Source organism: Embiotoca jacksoni, unplaced genomic scaffold, assembly GCF_022577435.1.
Source record: "Embiotoca jacksoni isolate LCO1_2020_lvr unplaced genomic scaffold, fEmbJac1.0.p SCAF_3, whole genome shotgun sequence".
Classification (NCBI taxonomy): domain Eukaryota; kingdom Metazoa; phylum Chordata; class Actinopteri; family Embiotocidae; genus Embiotoca; species Embiotoca jacksoni.
Genome location: NW_027185381.1, coordinates 6,529,632 through 6,556,158, shown reverse-complemented (window position 1 = coordinate 6,556,158; position 26,527 = coordinate 6,529,632). Strand labels below are relative to the sequence as shown.

Genomic DNA, 26,527 nt, shown 5'->3' with positions numbered 1-26,527 from the left:
CGCTGAGACCAAAACAGACTTCTACACGGATTCCTCAAAAGAATAATATGTGCTGAGCAGAACAGTTCACAGTTGGTTATAAATTATAAAATAAAGAAATTAAAATGATAATCAAACTTGTCAGTGCTGCCTGGTGGACCAAGAATATGATGAAGACACTGTTTCCGAGTGTTTCTTATTAGATTTTCTTCTTTCTGTGTTTTACCTCCTCAGACGTCGTACTGCACATATTTACTGGTAATTCAGCAAAGCTAATATCAGTCTAAACAATTCATCTGTTATGTTCCAACACGCAGTTTATTCAAAACGTTTAAATGATTTTAATGTTGCCGCACAGAGCATGTACGTTGTTTATCAGCACCATCTTACTGTCTCATCCAGTCAGAGACGTTTCAATGCTTCACAAGTCTGAGCGATTGAACCAGCTCTCTCATCCCGCTGTTGGTATACAGATGATATCTTGACAGACAAATGTGTACTACAAATACAATTTGCAGCTAATTTCAACACTTTAGAGAAAAAAACAATGACTATGATGTGCAAGCTGAGCATTCAGGGAGGTTTTTAGTTTATTGCTTTATTTCGGTGTTCTCATTAACTGCCATTAGTTTAGATCAAATAGCTTTTTGCTCCTGTCCCAGCTACAATTCAACAATAAATCAGCTCCTGCCTTAAAGCTCTATTTTTAACTCTTCCACAGCCCCATGGGTTAAGGTTTAGTGCCACATAGATGTTTCCGACGGTCAGTCAGGCCACAACATTGATCCAAACTGAACTCAACAACGATTTGATGGTTTGTGATGAACTTTGGTTCGGACATTCCTGTTTCACTCAGAATGAACTAAAACACCTTTGCTAGCTTATTGGTTTTCTTCTAGAGCACTCATTACGTCACAATTTCTGTTCTTGCTTTGGCTTGTGACCTGCAAAACCAGTGACATTCCCATCAGCCTCAGCTGTACTTTGTGCTCAATGCCCCTCTGCAAATATGTATCCTTTCTGCCATTTTTAATACATGCAATATTTTAAAATGGCAAAAGAGAAGTAATTATACTCAAACTTACCGCTCTTACCTCACTACTTTATATACAGAATATGTATTTATGTCTGCCAAACAGTGTTATTAACAGTCTCTGCTCTCTGAAACAAGAACAATATGCAGTTAAAAAGAAAGCAATTAATTGTTTTGATTAAATGTACCTCAGAGCAGCCTGAAAATGTGGTCACATTAAGGCCAATTCCTGGTTTCCATGGCTACCAGTGTCAGTGTGACAGAAATTTTGTCATCCATTCAGAGATACGAAGGTCTGTATATATTGTATAAATGGACCCTGAACACTGCCATTAACTAGAATATGGATGCTTATGAGATGCAGGCCTACGCAGACCCTCATTTATGATGAGCGCGTGTGGACATGTATCAGACTGATGTATACCCTGGATTGTAGGATGTATACAGACACTTGTTCTTCTACATTTAAAGTCTGCAGATATAAAAATTATGATTTGATCTTTACACTTACACTTCCTTCCCATTAATTTTCACTTCAGGCCAATAAATAGTGTCCACATGATGTAAATTATGTCATCTGCCTGAGTCGATAAGGTCTCTGCAGACCTCTGTGTTTTGCCTGCAAGCAGCTCCAAGTTTGTAACTTTGTGGATTGTGCGCACAACAAGCACGCTATAAAAGTAAACAGGATTCCCGCGATGTGCACTGTAGAGTATTCATCTCTGGTCCTATAATGTTTATTGTGGTGCCGTCCATGAGGGTAGGGAGTAGGGTTAGTTTGTCTGTGTAGGTGTTGAGTTAAGGATGGGGTCAGATCTAGGTAAGGTCCTAGATTGGATCAGTCAGAGGGACGCACGCTTTATACTCTACACTGCTGTGATTTGTTGTAAAGTGTACGCTGCTGTGATTCCTTTTTTTTTTTTTTTCACTCTCATTGAATTGGTTCATAATCCTAACCATCCCACGACATAACAGCCAACCACAGGCAGAGCTTCCCTCCCACTGATCCAACCTAGCGCCATTCACATAGGTTACAACACCACTAAATATACACTGTGTTTCTCAATATCAAGGACTTATCCTCTGTGGGCTCCATGTCTAGGATGTCATCAAATCCTGCAAGGATCAAGGAATTTTAAGGATGGATCAAATATCCTTAAAGCACCCTCAATCCTATATGCATGCACAAAGTCGGAACCTTTTTAATGAAGTGCACCTAGAATATAAAGACTCTACATAATGAAGAAGAAAAGGAAGAAGACAATGCACAACTAAGCACTATACGGTTCCATTATATGTTCTCCGAATGAAAGAAGTCTTGCCTCAACTCTGAAGGACCCGTCCTGTGCTGTAGTCTGATAAGAAAACCCAATCGGTCACAATATTAGATAATAGTAAATGTTTGAGCCATATTATGATTGTATAAGTGAACAAAAGCTTAATAATGTTGAACACTGAGTTTGCAACAAATGTGTAAATTAAATATAAAGTGAGGAAGACAGCAGGTTCGGTCAGTTTGTTGATCAGCTTTGATTTGTCAGGCGGAAAGATGAAAGGGAAGTTACGCTCCAGCTGCACTGCTCAATTCACTACTCTCCGCTTGTCAGAGCAACTTAGTGATTTTCCTTTCAACGTTTTCAGATCTCTGTCGCAGCAGAGAGGGAAAATATGGTTCAGTAATGATTAAAAAAAATTATCCCCAAGGAGAGGACAAGGCAGATCAATTTGGGCTCCAAAATCAATCTTGATGGATCCCCACCTACAGCTGAAGCTCCAGCACACTCAGTGCATTCAGTTCGGCCTCTGATCAATGGATCCTAACTTATCTTTGTCCCTTATTTCATTGCGCCTCTGCTGTGAGTCTGTCTGCACTCACAGGAAGAACAAGTGTTGTTGACTCAGGTTGACAGTCCTTCTAACCTTTGATGCTGTGCTATCATTTGCCGTTTGGGTTTCTACTGGGGTGACCAACCTCACACATTACTGCTCTGCTGCTCTGGCTGCCACATCGCCAAGCAAAACAACTCCCCTCCCACCTCATCATCCCTCCCCCGGTTGCCTTGACAACACGTTCTGACTTTGGTTGAGCGTTACGGGGGCGTTGAGGATGGTGTGTTGGCGGTAGAGGTGGCACTGAAGGTCGAACTGGAGACCTTCCTGTCATCAGATGAGGGTAATTGTCTCATCAGCACTTCTAATAGTTACTCTCGTCTCCGGTCCTTACCTCCCACTTCTCTCTGCACATTTACATTCATTTCTATTTAGGTAGTTACCAGAGCGTAAGTTAAGTCACCAAACAGTGGGATGGAAGTCAAGGGTTTGAGATGCGGTGAAATCTTAAATTTAAAATACGTAGGTGAAAGAGATGTAATCAGAGGGGGGAAAAAAAACAATTAAATAAAGGCTAAGATGAAGATTAAAGGGAGTTTTAGATCAGGCTGGAAAATAAATATATTTTTCCTTGTCAAAATCTTCATCTTTAGCCGGATAGCTTGGCTACTGGAAACATACAAGAAATAAACAGAAATCCAATCATGAACCACATCCATTTCTGGTTTAACGTCATATTGGCCAGCTGATTCAGACAGTGAAGACAGAATTCAAGCAATAGACAATGAAGTGGTTTTAAAATGTCACATTTTCTATTACCATACCATCTTCTTTCCCTTATTCGGGGTCGGGTCGCGGTGGCAGCAGGCCAAGCAAGCTGACCCAGACTTCCCTCTCCCGCAACATTTTCTAGCTCGTGCTGGGGGATCGCGAGGCGTTCCCAGGCCAGCCGGGAGATATAATCCCTCCAGCGTGTCCTGGGTCTTCCCCGGAGTCTCCTGCCAGTTGGGCGTGCCCGGAAAACCTCCAGAGGGAGGCGCCCAGGAGGATCCTGATCAGATGCCCGAACCACCTCAGCTGACTCCTTTCGAGCCGAAGGAGCAACGGCTCTACTCCGAGATCCCTCCTGATGTCCGAGCTCCTTACCCGATCTCTAAGGCTGAGCCCGGCGACCCTACGGAGGAAACTCATTTCAGCCGCTTGTAGCCGCGATCTCGTTCTTTCGGTCACGACCCAGAGCTCGTGACCATAGGTGAGGGGTCGGGACGTTCTTATATGTAGACATCAAATGCACAAGAAATCAAAACGATTCTTAGTTTCAGGTGATTTTAGACCAATTACAACATAATCATATCATCATGTGTGCGTGACACATTTCACCAATATAATATCTCATTTCTGTAATAGATCCCCTAAATCTTACACACTGAACCTTTAAATTATTTTCTAAGGAAACATTTAAACTTACAAACCTATATTAATCCCTCTTTAATTTATGAGAAGATCATGATGTGGTAGCTCTGATGTAAATAATAAAACCTTATAAAGAGTGGCTGTGAAGGCCTGATATTTTACTGAACTGAACAAAACAACAGCTCGAAGCTGCAATTGCCTGAACATTGAATGACTCGAAGGCAGTTTAAACCTTTCTTAAGCGTTAACTCACTGAAGTATGTAAGAAACTTTGAACTTAACAAAACCTTTTGAATCAACAAAATAATTTGTAACTTCCACCTCTTATCTCAGCAGTAGCAGGTCTCTTACTCATCACTAAACCCTGAATAAAAGCAAACTATGACTTTCAGCAGGCTTCAAGCCATGTAGATTGTTGTTTCTGTTTGGATGTGGAGGCAAGTGTCCACAGATGGTAAAGACTACATCTCCCAGCCTACAGGTGTTTTTCTCATTCATTTTATTTTTGTAAAATATGGATATAAATCGCAGCCTCATTTGCATAGTTATTTTATATTTTTATATATATATATTATTTTTTTTTATGTAGTTTTTGTTGCAGGCCAGTGCACATTTACCTGAGAGACCTCATTAAATCTCTGTTACAGCTCAGTTTTAATGTTATGAACGTTATCTAAAACATTGTTGTGACTAAAGCCATTAATGAAGTGTTCTAGACTCTGCTGCTGGAGTGATTTGATAAAGGTCAAAAAACAACCTGCAGCCAGAGAGCAGTCGTCATGTGAAAGCTGTAAAAGAAAGAAGCTATTGCGTCGTCTGTACTGAAGCCAGGAAAAAGCAGTGTGTTTGCGGATGAAGGGTGTGAGTGTGTGAGAGCCGAATGAATGGACATTTGAGTGTGTGTGTGTGTGTGTGTGTGTGTGTGTGTGTGTGTGAACATAGGAAATAAAGTGTGAGAGAAAGACTTGTCATCCAGACAGAATGAATGACATCAGCTTTTGGCTTCCAGTGAGTCGGCAGTCTGTCTGTCTGTCTGTGTGTGTGTCTCTCTCTCTCTCTGTCTCTCTCCATTCACCCAGTGTTGCTTAGGAGGAGTCAATTACATCTGGTGGGAGGGGGGGAGTCGCCATGACAACGCATGGGAGCAATAGGAGGAGGCATGAGTCATCACTATTCTTAAAAGCCATTTAGAGACGAGTGGAGAGGGAGGGGGAGACAAGAAGAGAGGGAAAGAGGAGGGAGGATGTAAATGAGGTGAGGTAAGAAGGCAGGAGGAGAGGAGACGCAGTGGGGGGGCGTCCACGTTTCCTCTCCTCTTTTCTATTTTATGAGAAAAAAAACATGGTGAGAGAAAATAAGATTAAGGGTGAGAAAAGATCAAAGAGGAATAGAAGAGAAAAAGGAAATGAGAGGTTATAAAGAGAAGAGAAGAAACAAGGGGAGGAGAAAAGGAGGGGAGAGAAAACAAGAAGGAAGAAAGGAAAGGAGAAAAGGAGACAAGGAGAGGAGATGAAACAAAGGGAGAGAGGAAACAAGGTGAGGAAACAAGTTGGTGTAATGGGAGCAAGGGGAAGAGAGGACAGGAAACAGGAGAAGAAAACAAGGAAAAAAGACTTGAGGAAACAAGGAGACGAGAGAAAAAAGACAGGAGAAAAGCAGTAGTGAGGAGGCATGGGAGGAAACAAGGAGGAAAAGGGAGAAATGTAAGTAGAGGAGATAAAAGCTGAGAAGGAGAGAAAGCGGGGAAGACAGAAGAGGGTAAAGAAGAAACAAGAGAGGAGGAGAGAAAGGCTGAAAAAAATACTTTGAAGTAAAAAGAGGAGGAAGAAAACAAAGAGAGGACAGGAAACAAAAAACCAGAGGAAACCCAGAGACAAAAACAGGTGTAGGAGGGGAGGAAAGAGAAAAGGTTGAGGGAGAAAAAAAAAGAGAAAAGCACTGAAACATGTAGACCAGAGAGAGAGAGAGAGAGAGAGAGAGAGAGAGAGAGAGAGAGAGAGAGAGAGAGAGAGAGAGAGAGAGGTGAGTTGGCAGAGCAGTGACAAGGAGCTTTGTTTATGGAGCAATAACCGACTTATATGTCTGGACTGGCTCATTAGTAAAGACACACACACACACACACACACACACACACACACACACACACACACACACACACACACACGTTAACAGGCCTGTGGCAGGTGTGGCCACATGAATTGTTGTGCGTCAGAACATATTGAAGAATATCTTCACTTTTTAAATGATCTATTTTATTATTACTCTCCTCTTCTCTCCAACATGAGCCTCAACAGACTGAACATTAAACAGATGTTACATGTTAAACCTCGATGTCGTTTTACAGCAGCCAGACTTTTCTCAGAATACACACCCTCTTCTTTGGCTGGTGTTAAATAGCACGTTAAATATTCACATAAATACACAGCTAAAATCCCCTACATCAACCCACCTTTAGGTAAAAAGTAATTAGTCCTATTCAAATCTAAAACAACAACTCTTTCCACGATGATGAAAATATAGAAATTTGTTCTACAGTAGATGTTTCCAGGTTTTGGAGGTCAGTTCATTTTCAATTTAACCACTTTGAAATGAGCAGGGAGAAGTTTTATTTCTCCCATTTATACTTTGGTGCTGCAGACAGTAGCCTGGACATGAAAGCCCATAATCACAGCACTCATTAAACATCAATAACAACAACAACAACAACAACAACAACAACAACAAAAACTGAGTTATTGTTACAGTATTTTACAGGTTTTGGTCAATGTAATAAAATATTTCTTTGGTGTTTTAAAGGAAAATCCATCCCTGAATTTATTCCCCTTTAAAATAATTAAAAGTGAAATGACCTCCAGTTCAGTCACATCCTAATAAAAACCAATTTCAATCTTTATTATATTTGTCTACCTGAGCATCAGTGATGAGAAACAGTCGTTTGACTCATTGAACATTAAAAATACACACCATTTAGTGACAGCAGACACAAACAGCATTGCCAGCTACGTATACTAACAATATCATCAGTCAAGTGGTTTTTCCCTTTAATACTAAAATAAACTGTATGACAGATTTTCTTAAAATCTAATTTGATTGAAATGAATCTCAAATGTCATTTGAAGGCACATTTACAGATGCACTGTGTGTCCTTTTAACCGCGGACACAGAAAAGAATAATGTTGTTTGATTAAACTGGCTGAAATGACACAAACGGAACTAAAAGGAGTCATGTTATTTTGGATGTATGAAGTAAACTAAATATCCGGTGAACAAAAAAACAACTAAATTTAGCAGGTACCAAGCTAACGTGGTCCAAATCCATAACTTCACATGATAACCTGTATCCCTCTGGATGTGAATCTTCGTATGTCACAGTAGACCGAATGTTTGGGCTGCTTTGGTTTAAGTCTTACATGATGTCACGATAGTTTTAAATGAGGTCCAAAGTTTTCAATGTTCAGGCTTTTTCAAGGTTCATTCAATGGGCAATAAAGTTAAAATGTGTTTAAAGGAATAGTTTGACTTTTTGCTGAAGGACATTTTTCCATTTTCTTACCAAGACTTAGATGAGAAAATCAATTCCCCTCTGAAATTCAGCGCCCGGTCAGCTTCGTTTAACTCAAGAAACAGAAACAGGTGGAGGAGAGAACAGCAACCCCGGTTTTGGTAACGAAATCTGCCTGCCAACACTGTGGAGCTCGCTGACGAACACTTCATATCCCATTGGTTTAAATCAAACTAAATTTCTTTGCAAAAATGTCTGCAGGTCAGAACTGAGGCAGCTGGTGTGCGAGATATTTTGTAAAACAGCATTTGGACTGAAAAAAACAAACAAACAGCAGGCACTTGTTGATTTCACGAAAGCAGCGTCCAAATTAAACTAAAGGCACAACTGGTCTGGATGTTGGCTTGATGCACTGTTACTGTTGTTGGATCTGGTTCATGAGAGAGTCGACAAACTGAAGAGGAGGATGGAGGTGATGTTCACCTGTTGGAGGTCCCGTGTTTTCTGTGTTTACGGAGCAGGGAAGGTGAAGTGATGAGATGTGAGTCCATGTACAGGTTCAGTTATATTTACAGTCCGAGTGTCACACCAGAGTGAGGTCGATGTCTCTCCGGAATCACCTCCAGTGGTGGTTGTGAATGTGAGAAGGACAGAACAAAAGATGGATACAAGTCCAGAGAGACGGACAAACCCAGGTCTTCATATCGTGCCCTCAGATACCCAGAAGTCCTTGTGTTTTTCAGACAGACAGCCTACTCACTGAAGCTGAAGTTCAGACCGGAGGACTCTGTGATGGGAGATGAGGGACCCGCACTGGACACGGCGCTGGAGGGGATGCTGCCATCTTAACAGAACAAGACAAAAGATTCAGTCAGTTATTTCTCCAGCACACTTCCAAATCTGCACAAACTGCAGCAACATCTCTGAAAACACACAAATCCTTCATGTTTTAAAAAATGGTCAATGCCTGACGGAAGTATTAATCTCACGGCTGTTTGCTCTGAGCCGTCGCTCCACTCTGAGTCGCCACGTGTATTATTTGTTGTTTGTTCTTTATGAGGAAGGACACAAAGTGAACAGAAATGAGGGAGTCGTGGTACAAAACAGTGAAGCAACAGCATCGTTCTTCCGTCACTTCATCGCTTGTTGCCATGGGGAACTTCATGAAAAACACATGTACGTCAATGTGTATGACAATAATCTGACAAGAACATAGTCTACAATCAAGATTTGCCTCCATTTATTAGTCACCAAAATCATGAATATGTCAGGCCATTTTCAACCTCATTAACAAGAAAGCATGGGCGGGGGGGGGGGGGGGATTGGAGAGGGGGATGTGGGGCGGGGGGTGGAGCGGGAGGTGCCTCCGGTAGCGGTAGGTTGTGGAGGGTTCGCTGCGTGGTCGGGGAGAGGCAGCTGAACAGGGAATTCTCTGGATTTGGTGATGAAGGAACGTTACTGCTGGCGGTGTACGGCATGTTTGATTTTGAGGCTTTGAGCAAAGATAACGTTGCCAAAGTATGTTTGCACACATCATACTGGTTTAAATGTGAAACTGGTAGAGCGCAGGTGGCGCAGTAGTGAGGTGAGTAGTTCCGGGACGCCAGGACTGCTGTTGAGTCGTCCCGAGGCGTCGCGGGCCGAACTCGATGAAACACCGGTGAAAGGAGGGGCCAGCGAGATACTGCACACTCTCACCTGGTTGCCGAGACTTTGTTCAAAGTGGTTTCTTACTTTTGTGTGTGAGCGTAGCATGAATAGCGTTACTACAGAATCCTGTGAATTAGTGAGAGTAATTTGGCACTTCGTGTGGACTATAAAACTCAACTATTCGCCCGGCCCGCACCTCCAGCATCCCTACGTTTACACTGTGTGGTGAATGTAGATCTGGAGCAGGTGGAGACGGGATGAGAGAAAGACTGAGGGAGTGACGGAGCAACAAAAGAAACACCCAGAGTGTAAAGTAAATAAAATGCACAAGTGGTGGATTAAAAGAGGGGAAAACAAGAGAAAGATCCAAGAGCAGATGCTTCATCAATCAACAGCCCAGACATAAAGGATAAATGAATCACAGCAGCACCCGGGAGGATAAAAAGAAACGAGGAGGAGAAGAGAAAGAAAGGAAGGTGACAGCCCGGGTTGTTAAAGTTGTTGTGATGTTTTTAGTCTGAATCCGGTTTTACTGCAGTTTTATCACTGGTGTTGATCCCACAGGGTGGTCGGACACACATTTATATTCTGATGGTTTTTAGCTTTGGGGCCTTTGTTTTAAAAAATGTTTGTGTGTTTACTAAAATACAGTTCAGTTTGAGGAAGAGCAGGCTGATCATGAAGCCAAACTTCCTATTACTTATTTATGACTTCCTATTTTACACATTTTATATGTTTTAGATGATGATCTTAACCAGAGAAACTTAAAATGGTTGTTCAGGCTGGCAGTTCAAAGTTGTGCTGAGACTGATCATCAGTTATTTGATTGACAGACGAGCGTTGACCTCATTAGCAGAATTTCACAAAACAATCTCACCTGAATTCATTATTTGAATAACTTATCAAACCAAAATAAAAAAAATATTTGGGTTGGGACTTTGGTTGGTCTGGACAAAACAAGCCTTTACTTTCGTTAAAGTTTATGACATTAAATGTGCCACGTGTCTCAATCGCACCAAATTCAACAATTGCAATCTGCGTCCATCAATGCACCCGCCAAGTTTGAAGAAGATGGTTGTCGAGATATGCGAGGGACAAACAAACATACAGACAGAGACTCCTTGCGATATAGTGCCATCACTGATTAGTACATAAACTGTTTTGCCTTCATGTTAAAATCTTTGGCCCACTGTACTTCTTCATGAGTCTGATAAAGCGCCGAGTCAAACATTTTGCTCTTCTTTGTTTTTTATCGGCTGAGTTTTGAATGTGAATAATGTGTTGTGTGACACAGTTAGCACCTGGAAGCACAAGGTCACTGCAGATAAATGAACGTCTGTCAGGTCACATCTGCGGCCACCGAAGTGAAGGTCATGTTGAACTTGAGAAGAGGCCATTTTATCTTAATTCAGGTTTTTGCTGAGAATGCATCGTCGTTCCCAGCTTCTCGCTCTGCTTCTCATTCATACACGTACTCATTTTCACACATGAGAGCAGAAGCTCTACTGGCAGCGCTGAGGATTAAAAGCCTTGTTTGAGGCAGAATTGGAAACCGAGCAGCGAAAACAAGACATGGGGGGGGGTATATAAATAACTTTGGGCAGTTTGAATTCTTAAGACGTACCAGACATAATAAAAAAAAAACAACTACTCTTCACATCCATGTCCTATTTAAGTTCTAAAATTAATGCATTAAAAACATGCAGCTGTCTATATAGGACCAACTACATTTAATCACACACTGATACACCAGGCAGAGTTAAGGCTCTCTGAAGTAACAGGACGAGTTTGAGTAGTTGTACCGTGCAGATATTTGCCAAGAGGGAATGAAAGAGGGTCAATACCTTGCATAATACCATTAATATCAATAAAACACTCACGCCACAGAGGCTGGCTCGGCGGTCGGAGAGACGTCTCGGATCCAGAGGAGGACAGAGGCTGCTGCGGGCTGTAGAGAGACGTCTGACTCTGAGAGTCAAACAAGCTGGAGAGGGCTGAAGGAAAGACAGAAAAAAAAGAAAAAAAAGAAGTAGTTTCCAAATGCCACACATTTTACTTTGGCGCCCTTCATTTATCTTAGTGAAGTGACTGTTGTTGTAGCAGATCTGGAAATTGCTTTTGGCTGACTCTATTCCTATTTCAGGGTGTTTATTTTCACATCAGATGAATGTTTTGGAACTGTGGTCATTTCTATTCACAGTCTCCCTGTTTAAGGGCCATAGAGTAACTGGATGAGTTAACATCACTAAAGCCATCGCATTTAAATGTGGTTGGAAATCCTTCGCAATAAGGTGACCACACACACACAGGATCTCCCTCAGTGACTCTTTACCAGGCTTCACATGCGGCAGTCTTTTTTGCCTTCAGTCTGGTCTGCAGTAAGTGAATGTTAAGTGAATGTAAGTGAACAACGGAGAAGAACAATGAGCCTTTGCGGACTATTATCCAGTTGCGGGTGTGAACACCTTCAATAAGTAAGCAGTGTATAATGAGTATGTCGCCGCTGCATCACTGTGCAGACCCACCTTTCATGGTTTTGGCGTGGGCCTCGCTGCTGCTCTCGCACACCGTGTTGAGAAACTCGTCCACCTGCTTCAGGGAGAGCGAGTTGTGCAGCGTCTCCAGTGGGAAGATGGAGGGAACCATGGAGCAACCTTCGAACCCTGCGGGACAGACGGGAGAGACAGAAATACAGCCGATCGGACAACTTCTCCATCAGATGCAGAGGAGTGGGGAGTCTGCCGCTCTCTGTGCATGTCGGCTGTCCTGCACGTGGCTGCTCCTTAGTGCCATACTGAACAAAATCTGGCAGCCGTTTTTATTTGTTAACCAGTCACACTAACATTGAGGTAACTGTAACAACTACAGTCAGTAGATTGTTACCCTCCACAGCAGCTGGTGAAGTTTACCTACAGTCTCAGGCAGCAGCTACAGCACGCAGGCTGAAACTAGTGTAAACAAAAATAACCTGCAATATTACTAGTGGGTGTTAATTTCCTTCTTTGGTTAATAACAAAAACAAAAATGGAATAATGTGATCATTTGGGAAAGTATCATGTTCTGTATAAAAGGTTATGGATCAGTTTACTCTAATTTAAACCACAAAAAAGAGAAAAAATATTCATCCATCCTAAAATGTTGTAGTTAAGTCAGATGTACTTTTACAGTTGTGAAGTGGAGCACATGGTTCGTATGGACGGTGAAAGAGGACTTGACGTACACCAGTATGTTAACTGGATTTGATAATGTGGTTCATGACCTGTGTAAGTACATTAATAAGAGCATACGATGATTTATTAAGTGTTAAACAAGATGTTTCCACTGCATACTTTCAGACCCAGTATCACAGCAAAGTGTGTACTATACTACACTATACTACAGTATACCGTGTCAGTGTCACGCTTTGTCTTGCTTAGGCATGAAAATTAAGGTGCTTTAGATTTAGAGAAAAACAACTTGGTTAGGTTTAGGAAAAAACACTTACTTACGGTCAGGAAAAGATTTCTTTAACGAAACCCACGTCTCTTCCTCATAGACTCAAACGCTGGTCTCCTGAGAGAAAGTCCTGGGTTTGATCCATCCAACCACCTCCAAGCTACCTCCTTCATCAGACTTTAGCACTTTTGTACATTGTCAAATGACCCTCATCATAAGTGTGTGTACTTTTCACGTCGAGAGGAGGCCAGACGTGACACGTCATCGTCTTGTGACGGACGGCTGTATTGCAGGCGTGATACCAGCCTGTCCTGTCAGTCACGGAGGTGGACTTCATCTCTTAGCTTAATGGTTAAAGGGTATTCTTCTTTAAGATAATTTATTCTGTTGGATATCCAACCCACAGGTGAGTCTTAGAGTAAAAACAGTGTGTTGAACATATAATTCAACAAGTTTATACCCCTGTCGACGACAGAAAAGGTATGAAATGACTGTTTCTTATTACAAATAAGAAACTACTGCTGCTGCTGCTGTTGTTGCCGAGGTATTGTTATTTTAAAGTGGTTTACACTGTTTAAATTGCGAGGCTTTGCACCTTTAAACGATGTGTAATCGGAGCTGATGTTTTTCAAAATACAACAGCAGGATTTTCCTTTGGCCAGTGAGTATTGTACTGAAATAGGGTTTTCTGGTTTTGTTAATTGACAGATACAAATTGTAAAGACCGCAACCCCAAGTTATTAAAAGGGTCGGGGGTTTTTTTGGTTTTTTTTTAATGCTTAAATTATTTTATGAGAGTAAGTGCAACTATTACATACCATATATTGTATACATTTATCTTTAGAATATTTATCTTTATTTTGACTTCGAAGTCAATTTTCTATTCATTAAGGATACATTCATTTGTTCATGTATTTTTCTTGCATTTGCTAATTACAAAAATATTATGTGTCCTGTGATATACAGCTTCCAAACCCAGCTGTGCGAAGACAAGCTGACTTCGACAAAGAGACATACAGAAAATACAGTCGAGCGTCATTCACTGCAGCACGACAAAGAACACAAAGCGCTAAAATGAAAACAAGGGGAATGGATGGAGCTTCCAGTTCACCCGTCTGCGCAGACAGCATGCCGGTCAGACTTGCATTTCTCCATCACTAATGTGCAACGACCACACACTTTCTCACAGCTGTTCCCTTAAACAACTCAACCAATGAAACAGCACAAGCGGAACGAAATGCAGGGGAAGCTTAATGAAGAGGAATCACTTGAGGCCTCGAGGGGCCAAGATATGAATTTTCCTTCTTGATGATTAGGTGGGCTGCTCATTCTTAACGTCTCTCAGGGGATCATGTGCAGTTTTAAGGATTTCAGGATTTAGAAAGTTCACGGTCAGTGTATTTTTTCCGCTTTCACTCCAAATCATATCCTTGATGTAAATACTGACCTTTCAAATGTTGACCTTTGGCCAAATATCTGATTTGCACCAGAAGAAGGAGAACAGGACTCGAGAGGCAGGATTCTCCAGAAAGCTGGTTTGTTGTTTAAACAGTTGTTTCGGGGTGTATTTCTCCATTAATCATGAAATCTGTTCTTGACTGGATGTTGGCCAAAGCAGTTTTATTCCCCTGACAAAGCCAAGACCAGTGTCAAACAGGAAAAGGTATTTTTGCCAAAGCTTTGATGACAAGAAAAATAATACCTGTTCTGGCTTAAAGTGATATCAAAGTCTCAGGAGGAATTTTTTTTGCTGGTTCAGCAGATTAAAACATGCTTCACATATTTAAAAGTTGGATTGCACTCCATGGCATTGATCCTCCCCTCCGCTGTTTATTTTGTCAGTGCTATACTCTGTCTATTACAGCCGGAGTTGTATAAAATAACATAAGATGGCATTTATCGCCACTCCTGCCTCATCTTTGCTGCAGCTTCTTCATATGGATATCGAATTCAGCTCACACACAAGATGCAGTGGGAGCAGGAAACACTGGTGCTACACTGCACCATTTACTAACACACAGGCAAACACAAAGACACGAGAACGGGAAAGAGAACACGACGATACTAAGAGGAGCAAGAAATGAAGACATAATGTGATAAAGCCAAAAGACGTCAGTCTATTCAATACCGTAGCAAATTAAAACATCCTGAAGTTATTACAGACAGTCGTCTCCTCTGACTGCAAAGAATAATTTTGCAGTTTTGTTAAGCTGGAAAAATGTGCCAGGAACTGCTCCAGAAACTCTTTACAATATTAGCAGTTAACGAACAGACCAACACTTAATTAGCCAATTAAAATGAGTGAAGAGATGATGACCCAAATCTTTCAACAGACGCTCAAATATCAGCCACCTGGCCAGGAAACATTTTCTGAATGCGGAGGGAGACACAGTGAAGTACAGTCGTGACCTCCCAGTGCAAAGGCCAAGTTGGTGCCATCAACACCCGACTCTTCAGAAAGACCTCACTGCTGGACAAATGTCCACTTTCAATGTATTTTCTAAACAGCCACTACTCAGTGTGGAGCATGCACACAATGCAGTTTGGCAAACCTAACACTGCCATGGAAGAGTGTGTTTCTCTGGTTATCAGCATGCATATGGAGCAATTAATTATTCAGTCATTTCATTAATTATTTAAGAAAAAAATTAAATAACAAATAAATAGTTTGCCATCTTACATTAGGGTCATGAATTATTGATAGATGTCCAATCATGTGCAAAGACAGGCCTGAATTCAAAGGACTTAAAGACACCATGAAATAAAAGTCCTGCGGTCCATGTCTTAATGTTCAGTTATCTCTTGGTTTCTGTTCAAAACATATAACAGAAAAATCCCTTTAAAGAACTTTTATATGTATGTATATTGCTCTTTTCTTCCAATAATTGTGTTTCCATCTGTTTTATTTCTCCACAAAACCTGAGCAGAAACACTGGATGAGCTGAGAAAAATGTGACGGATTGGCTGAGGATGAAAACTGCATTTTCAATGGTTTTCCATCACCTGAGGTTTGTCTGGAGCTCTTTTGGAATAATGGATGGATAAGCTAAAAAAAAAAAAAAAAATGTTTTCTGGAAATTCAGTTAAAATTTTTGCCGGAGAAAACCCTTAATTTCTGAAGAAATGTGGTCGAGGTCTAATTTAGTCATCTACAGCTCACTATAGGCCCTTTGAGAGCGATCCAATCAAATTGCATTGACATCATGAATTCTCCATTAGACACCCCAGTTTAGGGCCGGGTGATGTAGACAAAATCAAGTGTCACTATATTTTTGACCAAATAGCTCCATATCGGTATTGAAATGATATTGGAGGATGAATATTAGTGCTTTGACTAAATATTTACACGATGAGATTTCTGATAATCAGCAGTAATGTGGATATAATAACAAAGAGGGTAAAGGCAACTAATATAACAGCTAAACTATCTGGTAAGTCCAGGAAAATAACTCGCTTTACTGTAGTAAAGTAGTTAAAACCAGGAAAAAACAATCCTTATGACATATCACATTATGATGATATCTAAAATCTAACGCAACATCTAGTCTCATATCGCAATATTGATATATTGCAAAGCCATGCCCCCGTAGCATCCTCACTTTCACTCGGAAACCAGTCACTTTACAGATAAAGATGCTCTAACTGTTGTTTCACTGTGACTTTAAATATGCGGAGGAAGGTAACGCTGCACGCTCTGGCAGACATGCAAAATAACAACATGTTTACAGTTGACACAAGACGGAGCATGGAGCCGAGCACAGGGATCATTAGAAAACAAAGGAGAACACAGGCAAGGAAACCAGATTGGAAAAAGAGCTGCAGTAGTTGCAAAGCCGAACTGGCACTGGCAGCATCCCACCTGCTCCTGCCCCGGCTAGAGTGAGTAGGTTGGGGGGGGGGGGGCAATGAGAAGTGTTCGGGGACCACAGAGGCTGACCGTGGAGAGATTCAGGGAGCTCCTGACCCAACATCGGCCAAGTCTTGAGGAGGCGGAGGTGGTAGGGGCAGTGGTGCAGGTGGTGGGCCATGGCCCCATCCACAGCCAGAGGGGCGAACCCCAGCAGCTGGACAACACGGAGGTCGTCTGGGGGCTCTGAGGGGACGAGAGGCAGAGCAGGTAGAGAAGAGGAGAAGGAGAAAGTACAGTGGAGGAGTGACAGGAGCTGGGCCACAGAGGGCCACGCAGCCAAGGAGCAGCTTGGCTTTAAGTTGTTGTACTGGACTCAACAGATGAGCCTCAAAAAAGGAAAATATTTTTTTTTTTAAAGCACATTTATTTTCAACCTCTGACTTCATCTGATCAATACAAGTCTTGGAATTTTAGTTATGACTAGAGCAAACTAGCGATGCCTGAGCACAACAATGTTTCAACCAAACACAAACAACAGACTCAATCCCAGCTTTTTATTTCAAAGCACACAAAGTTCAAACAACAGATAACCTGAGGTGAAGTAAAGATAGCAGTGGACAAGAGGAGTCAAAACTCTATCATAGACACAGATCTATCTCACACACCATGTGAACCAGAGGCTCTTTCAGTCATCAATAATGCTTCTCAAACACAACAACAGTGACTCACATCAACTTGCAGGGCTGCTTTTCAATAAACTGTGTTCTGATATATATATATATATATATATATATATATATATATATATATATATATATAAAGAAGCACTGCGGCTGCTCTCCTGAATAGATAATGTGTAGTTTAGATATCAGAGCATGACTTTGTGACAAGGCTCAACCACCAGCTATGAAAATCCGGCGACTGCCTCAGAGCCCCAAACACTCAGGGGGCTCAGAGGTTCGAGGTTTTCTTTTGTAGCTGCATTTCTGGACAGCTGATGAATACAAGTTCAATATTCACCCTCTTTCTAACTTTGATTTTGTTCCATCAAATCTTTGTTTCTCTGTCAAAAAGAAAATTTACACACATATCTATCTCAATACCTCTCTATTGCTAGATCTATATTTCTATAGATCTCACCTTGTGTCTAAAATATATGTAAAGATGCACGTAAATTACCAAGGCAGGGTAGACAAATCTACACTTTTTGATGGACCATCAGCAGCAGCCATTATTACCAATCAAAACCAGACAATCAATATAAGACTCCACACTGGAGCAACATCACTGTGGTTTCCCGGTAGTTTGTCCCAACACTCATCAGATTTCTGAGTTAAAACAACAACAACAACTCTGCTTGTTGTTTTAAAACAAAAAGGCAGATGATCCTGATGCTCAGAAGACGTGTAATTTCTAGCTGAGGTGCAGCCAGCACTGATCAAACTGGCATCATGAGGCCGTTACTGAGCTGACAGAAAATCCTTAACACTCTTCGGTCACATAAAAATAGCACAAGAGGACTTGTTCAGTTGTGAGCTCTGCAGTAGCTGTTAATTTGCCCCCTTCGGTCTATAAACAAAAAGTGCTGCATGACTCATTACATTTGCAACAACTGCTGTTTCCAAAAGAAAACTTTGCATTATGGCTTTATCTGTGACAGATGTATATGACTGAATTAAAAACAAAACACTTCACAAACAGACTCGGCCATGTTGGAGACCAAGTATGAAAACAGCAAACTGTACATTAACCAAGCAAACACTCGTTATCAAGGTGGATGTTGATATTAAAAAAGAGAACAAAGAAACAAGTTCTTTCAAATATAGAACTGTAACCAATGATTATTGTGATTATTGATTCATCTGGCAATTATTTTATTGGTAAATCAGTTGATGATTGCCTCGCCATTCAGTTCACCTTACTCGTGTAGTTTCTGTCCTTTCTTTTCCAGATGTCCCGTCATGGAGCTGCACGTCTCTGCTCTGTGATTGTCGGTCCCACCAACAGTTCATGTCTTGTATCTCTATGCTGTCCTTTTCTCTCTCTGCTCTCCTCTCAGCCCAACCGGTCGAACCTCTGAGCCTGGTTCTGTCTGAGGTTTCTTCCTGTTAAAACTGAGTTTTCCTTCCCTCTGTTGGAGGTTTTTCTCCCTTAAAGAGTTTTTCCCTCCTAGCTTGTGGGAATTGTTGAATTGTTGGGTTTTTCTGTATGAAGCTGTAAAGTTCTGCTGCAAGGACTTTAATGTGGTTAAATGCCCTGAAATACCCTTTGTTGTGATTTGGCGCTATCTATAAATAAAATGCAATTCAAATTGAATTTAGTTCAGTCAATGGTTTAAAATGCCATTTTAATGTTCTGGAGTCTACTTTGACATCTTCAAACGTTTAGTTTTGTGTAACTAACGGTCTAAAACTCGGAAACTATTCCGTTTACAAAAACAGAAAAGCAGCAGAACCTCAGCTCGTAGAGGCTGCAAGTTGCTTGAAAAGTTTTGCATGAAAATGAGTGAAATGACTTAAATGATTATCAGTCATTGGCACTTCATTTTTTTTGTCCGCCTACCAATCAAATGATTGCCTAATAATTTCAGCTCTGTTCAGTTATGTCAAAAAATTTTAGTTGCTTGTAAAATGGCACAAATTTAACAAATAGAATAATGCAAGGCAAACTAAAATATATGATTTAAAAAAAACGATTAACTAAAAACTTAATGAGAAATAAAAAGATTTTTATGATCTACACTGACGGATAAATCCAACATATGCTGACCACACCCTTGTTTGGCCCTTTCGTTGAGCAAAAATACGATTTATAATCCCAACTGAGAAATCAACAGAATGAATGATTTAAAATTAACAAAAAGTGCAAGTGAGGATATGTTATATGTGCACCGGCTACATACACGTGGAAATATATCTAAGGAAGGAGATATATTCCACATGAGGCACGTACAACCACCCTGTGAGAAAATATCAGATCGGATCAGAGAGACGAATTAAACATGTGCAGGCAGAGCAGGTCGGTGTTAGAGGTGAGGGCCGAAAACAACACAAGGTACAACAAAACACCGAAGGTGTGTGGTGAAACAGAAACTCTGGAGAGCAAACTTGGAGCCATTTCATGTAATTAACGGAGCCAAACGTCAAACCCCCCCCAAAAAAGAAAACATAGGAAATGTTTTCCCACAAAAAGGGTCATGCAAGATAACAGGAAGACTGGAGGAGTGTCGAAACAGACTTGAATAAAAGCAGACATACCATTAGTCGGATGCCTGGCAAACGACACAGAAAATCTCTTTACTGGTGGCATAGAGAGCAGCTCTGAGGAGATAAGAAAGGTAACTGGTATTACTGGGCCTGCTGGGGTGTGTGTGTGTGTGTGTGTGTGTGTGTGTGTGTGTGTGTGTGTGTGTGTGTGTGTGTGTGTGCGTGTGTGTGATGTTAGCCTGTGTGTGTTTTCACGAGAGAGAAAAAGGAGAGAAAAAACAGTAAGAGAGGGAAAGTCGGCTTGTCGATTCATCAGCGTCAACTGACATGCGTGAAGATGACGGTCATCTCTGAATGAAGGAAGAGAAGATCGGAGGAGGAGGAGGAGGAGGAGGAGGAGGAGGAGGAGGAGGAGGACGAAGAGGAGGAGGAGGAGGAGGAGGAGGAGGGAAAGGTTGTGGAGTGGATGGAGTCAATGATGGACGTTTTGGCTGGTTAAAAAACATGCGGGACGTTTGATGCTGAGCTAAATTGCGTTTCCCACCGAGAGGAAACGATCTGTGAATCTCACCTCTGTTTTTTCTTCCTTTCGTCCGACAGCTACGATCTATTAACTTTCATTGTAACTTTAAAACAATAGTGTAGCATTTTGTGAAATACACTCACTGGGTCTCTTGCTGAGAGTTAGGCTATGTTTCAAATGACGCACTTCCCTTGGTACACTCACATGGAGTACTCCTGCATGTTAGTACTCCTACTTGTGAAATACTTGAATTTTGACAGAGTGCCATCCTGCACTTACTGGAAATAACTGCAGCATATGAATGCATCACCTGAGAACATATCTACAGGCTTCAATTATTTTACCCAGATATGAACTTTTTGTGCACTCTGTTTAATACACAAATTGATTGTACTGATGGCTACTGTACAGCAGTATTGTTGTACTTAGTGAAAAATAAACTCTTTTGTGCGGTTCAGCAACAGTGGCAACTTCCTCGTCTGCTGCAGTTTGAAAAATACTTCAGGTCGGTTATCCCTTTCTTTTCCGCCACATAGCTAAGATGGCAACCATTGAGTGTGGAGCGCTGGACATTTCCGACACTCAATTTCTGGGTAGTTGTGGTGCAACTGAATGTTTACATACTTGTCAGTGTGAACACACTTATGCACTTAAGCAGCTCTCTCTATCTCTTTGTTTGTCCACAGAAAGCTGACGTGGTGTTTATGGACACCTGACAAATCAAAGTCCAATATTCCGTTTTTAAGCTCTGGTTTTAGTCTCCACTAACACCTGATACACTATTTGTTTCTGTATAGCAGCAAGGATTACCGTAAGATGCTCTGTGGAGCTGAAGGAGTCTGCAGAGTCGAGTGATTGTTTTCTGTGAGTTCACGTGACCTTTCTTATACAAGTAATTCTGAAACACTGACACAAGAATATTGATTATAGCTGTAAATAAAGTATTTAAATGACTGTACTTGTAATAGAACAATGTGAAGCAGATCAAGCATACAAAACTGTCTTTTATGAATAAGTATGATATTAAATTCCATCAAACTCATTCAGGAGAACTTATTGATAACATGACAGGTGGTGTTAAAGAAGAGTAGCTGAAGTCAGGGAGCTAATTCTCTAAAGAACACTTACCACAAACACTGCAGCTCATCTTCAGGTCTGAATTATACATTTCTTTCACGTTTCCAGCGACAACAGAAAAATGTGTTGTCCTGACACGGCTCTCTCTCTTTAAATGTAAAGCACTGACGTCAGTCCAAAGCCTTACCTGTCTCTCACAGCCCCACATTACATGATGTAAGAGAAGAGAGAGGAAAGCGTCTGTTTGCTTCTGGCAGTGTGTAGCATTGCGGTCAGAGCGACACCCGGTGGACAAACTGAACATCTCAGCTTCCTGCAGTGGGAAAACAAATCCCTGCAGTTCTGCCAACGTTCAGATAAATGATCCGCTGCCGACTTCACCTGAGGTTGTGTCATATTACTCTTTGGAAAGCCACTAAACAAATGTATGTAACTAGCAGCTGTTATGGTAACAATTAGGTTGGGCTAATTAAACTGCTGTAAAGACCCCTGGTGACCGTGAAAACAGCATGCTCGCACTCGAACATTACCAGCATGCGGCTGAAGGAAAAGGATGGGAAGGGAAAATGAGACTGGGGATTATTTTAAGGTGGATTATTGAGTCTTGAAAATAGATCTGTTCCAAATAACAGGCTGAGTTTCTTAATGTAAGGATTACCGTAAATTGTGATTAATAATTCTTTATTTTTTTTAAAGCGAGGATTCTAGCTTTGAGACACAAAAGCTACTTTACTGTGTATAATGAAATTCCCTGAGATGATACAGCACATACAGCAGCACAACATGCACAGAGAAGGAACACATCAACACATCTGAACCCAAACAGACAGTGATGTGATCAGTGAGAGGTCATGCTGATGTGGGAAAATATCGATCACGCATCCCACTGTAAGCCTGCATGCTCAGCATTTTCCACACAGCCAATCACTCTGCTGTCAAATCAGTGCCCTCATCGTGCACACTGCCAACTAAATCACTCGAGAAATATGATGCAACATGTTGAAACTGCGGGTTTGTTTTGGGAAAGAGAGGAAGAAAGAAGGGAGCTTTGATCAAAAAGAAAAAAAAGAAAATATCGAACGTCCCCCAAAATCAACTAACGTACAAGTTTAAGGAGTAAAAAAAGTTGAAGAAAAAAGATGACACTTTGAGCCAGGAAAAAAAGCTTTTCAAAAAAGGATAGAGATGAAAAGATCTGCCCCATGGAGGAGGACGGACAACGTGGTGAACATACCAAACATGCCAATCTGGCACGGCAGACTGCCGGGGGACAGAGGTGGTTTGCGGTGGTGGTGGTGGTGCGTGCGGACGTAGTCCCGCAGGTTGGGGGCGCTACAGGACACCCCGAGGGCAGAGGCACTGAAGAGGCCAGAGCAGAGTGAGCCTGTGTGAGGAGGAGGAGGAGGTGCCAGGGATCAGGGTGAGGGGATGGGGGGAGTGGAAGTGTGAAGGGTGAGTATTTTTTATTACACACACCATGCCACAATTATTACAAACAAACAAACTGATGCTATGGGCAGTTTTTGGCACAAGTGTGTTTACATCGCAAAACGTGCACCTGTGTGAAAACCCTGTAACTACAGTTTGTGTGATTTTTACCCTTGAACTAAAAATATCTGATTGAAAACACATTTTTAAGATAGATGCAAACTAAAAGTTGCTTCTTGGACAATTTGAAAACAAAAGCTACAATTTATTCCTGGAAAGTTCTGACAAGCAACAAGATTTTCAGCACAGTGAGCGCACGTAGGACCTGTGTGGCTGTGCATATGTAAACAAGGACAAAAACCCATGAACAAGTACATGCAACCCATGTGTGATTTGAATGCAAAATGCAGCAGAGGTGTGACAAAACAGGGCGAGTGTGGAAACGGGATCCTTTCAGTCACTCTGACACTGAAGTTACTGGTGAGAATCCTCCTATCTTTATGACAACTTTCCCTCTACCATTTCAAATCAATATTTTGAGGGGTTTTTTAGGTCACAGTGATGAGAGATTGGCAAAGAAAATTATAACTTAAGGCGCCAGTATCTGTTTTTAGAACAAAGGAAAGATCCGGCGTTCTAAAAACAGTATAAAAGGTATGAAAACCAGCTCACTGACAGACGCTGTAAGCGACACCTGTTGCTCTTGTCTGTGACCTGCAGTCAGTGTTGCTGCTGCTGAACGGCGCATCACTCAGCAGCCTCGCACTTACCACACATAACAAAGTGACAGGTTCCACTCAGAGGATATCCAGAGGCTTTAGATTGAGTGCCTTTGATGTCATGTGAACACACAACCAACTGCTGCTTTCAGACTGGTGATAATTAAGCTCTGACTGACATGGAAGATAAGGAGAAATCAACACTACCCATACTGCACCTGTGCACTTCTGCCTTTGTAATGTCAGTGTGATGTTAACGACAACATTTAACTTCCTTTCATTCCCGCACAAATATAATTACGGCTTTTAGGTCATAATTGTGCAAACAGTCGAAATAAACTCCACTGAATATAAAAACCATCATATACAACAAGACTTGTAGTTGTTCTGCGGGTTTGTGGCTGCACTGCATATACGTAGAGGTAAATTCACCTCCTGCAGGTTTCAATCTATTTATATCTGCTAAACACAACAAAGAAACTGACCTACTATTTGGGGATATTTTTTTTTTGCATGTAGCAAGTATAACCATAGATGGCTTTCAAACTCCCGGTGAAGAACACACGACAGAAATTGTCACAAAGTGAATCCACTGTCCGTTGTCACATTCATGGTTTTATGGTTTCCTCCACACGTCTTGATTTAGACGGCAGCTTGTCATGCTTGTAGGTGTCACAGTGTTAAAAGGTTATTGGAGGTTACATGCTCCTGGGAACTGTACACGCAGTAAAACAAGAGCCCTTCAAGGATTCTTTCATTTAGAGAGAGGTTATATCCCATTGATGGACCCAGAGGGGTACTTAAAATAACCCCCCCGGACACAGCTGATTTGGACTTTGTTACTTTCTGGGTTTTCTGTGCATCATAATGGGAAGTCAAAAAGAACTACTCAATATCTAACTTTGTTGATTGCGGGACCAAAAAGGGGTTTTGCTATAATATGAACAATATTTGGCACAACACGGAGCACATTTTTAAGATGGTGTGATGATTGTTTCATCTTGTTTAAGGTGTTACCAGAAAGTAATAAAAACCTAGTTAGACTGTGGTTCATATCAGCATATATGTAGCTGATGATAAACAGATGACATTCACTCTTATGTAAGGATACTGCTTTTAAATAATCTACAATAGTTATTTCATTAAATCTATAAATATGTTGCCCTGCAGGGTACATTTTTTGAGTGCTCTAAAAATCAATTTCTCATTTCTCACTTTGTGCAGGAGCTAACTGTTTCTCCCAAAATACAATTGTGCAACATTTTGATCAAACTGTAATATGTTTGTTTAAATATATTTTAACAATATATTAAAATAAAACGACAACCCCCCCCCCCCTCCCAAAAAAAACCAAAACATTACATTTTGGGAAAAATATTTTGATCGATCTCTATTGTTGCATATATTGTATCATAATTAAATTTATCCTCACATTCATTTACTGTGGGTGCTTTGGAAATAAGATTATGTAGATACACCTCCATTATGTTCCCTATGTTGTCACCTTATCACCTGGAGGTGATATCAGTACATCTCTGAACGCCATGTGACACCAGAGATCCTGCAGCTGGCTGCGAACACAACTCTTCCCCGCTGACCTCTTGCCTACATAGTTTGGAGTCTGATCCTGTTTGGCTAAACTGGGGTGGAAGCTATGTGACGGAAAGAAAAGAGGAAAAGAAAAACAGACAGAAAGAAATGAGGGAGACTGAAAGGTGCGGAGTAGTCACAGCTGGGGATCGGGATGATAGGGGAGGATCAGAGATGACAGCTGGAGATAAATGTGCTTTGATGGGCTGTGTGTCTGTTTGCAGGAAGACAATAACACACACAGAAAAAACACACACTCTCTCACACACACCAAAAATGAGATGCCCACCTAGGCCACTGGCTGGTTTGATCTCAGGAGACTGGCGCGAACACGATTGGAAGAGACGATGGGAGGTGCAGCCTTTGGAGGAATGGGTGGGAGAGGTCTCAGAGAGGACCTGAGTGGGGACCATGGAGACCAGGGGTTAAGTGTGAGACGGTTACCTGGATAAATCAGGGACCCCGTGTCTCCCAATCACTTAAAGAAAATCACTACACTTGTGATGTAGAAAAAGGGCAAAGAAAAAGCACTATTGTAACAAACCCAGTCACTTTCTACTTTATCAGCAGAACATAGTTTGAACACTACAGTCGGGTACCTCCATGGAGCCTGTCTTTCGATTGCGGATCATAGGGGACCTTCGCTGGATGTTGATTGGCTCTGAGACAGGAAGTGCCTGGTCTGGCTGGTCCTGAGAGAGATCCTCCAGACTGCCCTGATTGGGCTTTTTGTCTTGATTCTGATTGGTCAGAGAAGGTGAGAAGGAATAGATTCAACTTTTCATATATTCTTGTGCTGTACGGTGAGCTGACTGCACTTATTTCCTGAATCAAACTTGACCTTAACTTGTAATGCCAAACATTTCCTGTGTGACCATCTGATTTTCAGGAATATAAATTGTTCCTTACTAGTACACAAAACACACAGGAAGACTTCATTTACAAGAGAAATCTGTGCTTCAAGTGTTAAGTTTCTGTACTGTATTGTTACGGAGTTAAATAATTGCAAACCAAGTGGTCTGCAAATGCTGTATAACAAAGAAAAATCACAGGCAAGCACATATTCACAGACCTCAGAGGAGGCCGGGCGGAAGCCGAAGCCAAGAGGCACGTTCTCTTCATCATCATCACATCCTTTGACTCCCGGACTGAAGTGAAGCTCCACATGGAAACGCTCCTCTGAGGAGGGGTCCTGCTCACCACACACACACATAAAGGAATCTGTAGACCTGTGGATGAAGCCGCAGCCATGCGGATGACTCCTACACTATAACGCTGCACTCAGCAGGCCG

General features: G+C 41.5%; 1 protein-coding gene across 4 annotated transcripts in view; it reads right to left on the bottom strand.

The window, feature by feature from the left end:
- Positions 1–6,496: 6,496 nt before the first annotated feature.
- ppip5k1b (diphosphoinositol pentakisphosphate kinase 1b) overlaps positions 6,497–26,527 on the bottom strand; it is a 48,319-nt gene continuing 28,288 nt past the window's right edge. For 2 of the 4 annotated variants that reach the window (XM_069162384.1, XM_069162386.1), the window contains 8 exons: positions 26,308–26,427; positions 25,835–25,975; positions 25,525–25,633; positions 22,733–22,882; positions 19,950–20,012; positions 11,933–12,070; positions 11,288–11,401; positions 6,497–8,601 (listed from right to left, as the gene is read on the bottom strand). In XM_069162384.1, the coding sequence (XP_069018485.1) occupies positions 8,510–8,601; positions 11,288–11,401; positions 11,933–12,070; positions 19,950–20,012; positions 22,733–22,882; positions 25,525–25,633; positions 25,835–25,975; positions 26,308–26,427 (927 nt within the window). In that variant the 3' untranslated portion in view covers positions 6,497–8,509. Of the gene's footprint in view, positions 8,602–11,287; positions 11,402–11,932; positions 12,071–19,949; positions 20,013–22,732; positions 22,883–25,506; positions 25,634–25,834; positions 25,976–26,307; positions 26,428–26,527 lie in introns of all 4 variants that reach the window. The other 2 variants (XM_069162385.1, XM_069162388.1) reach the window with 2 other exon arrangements.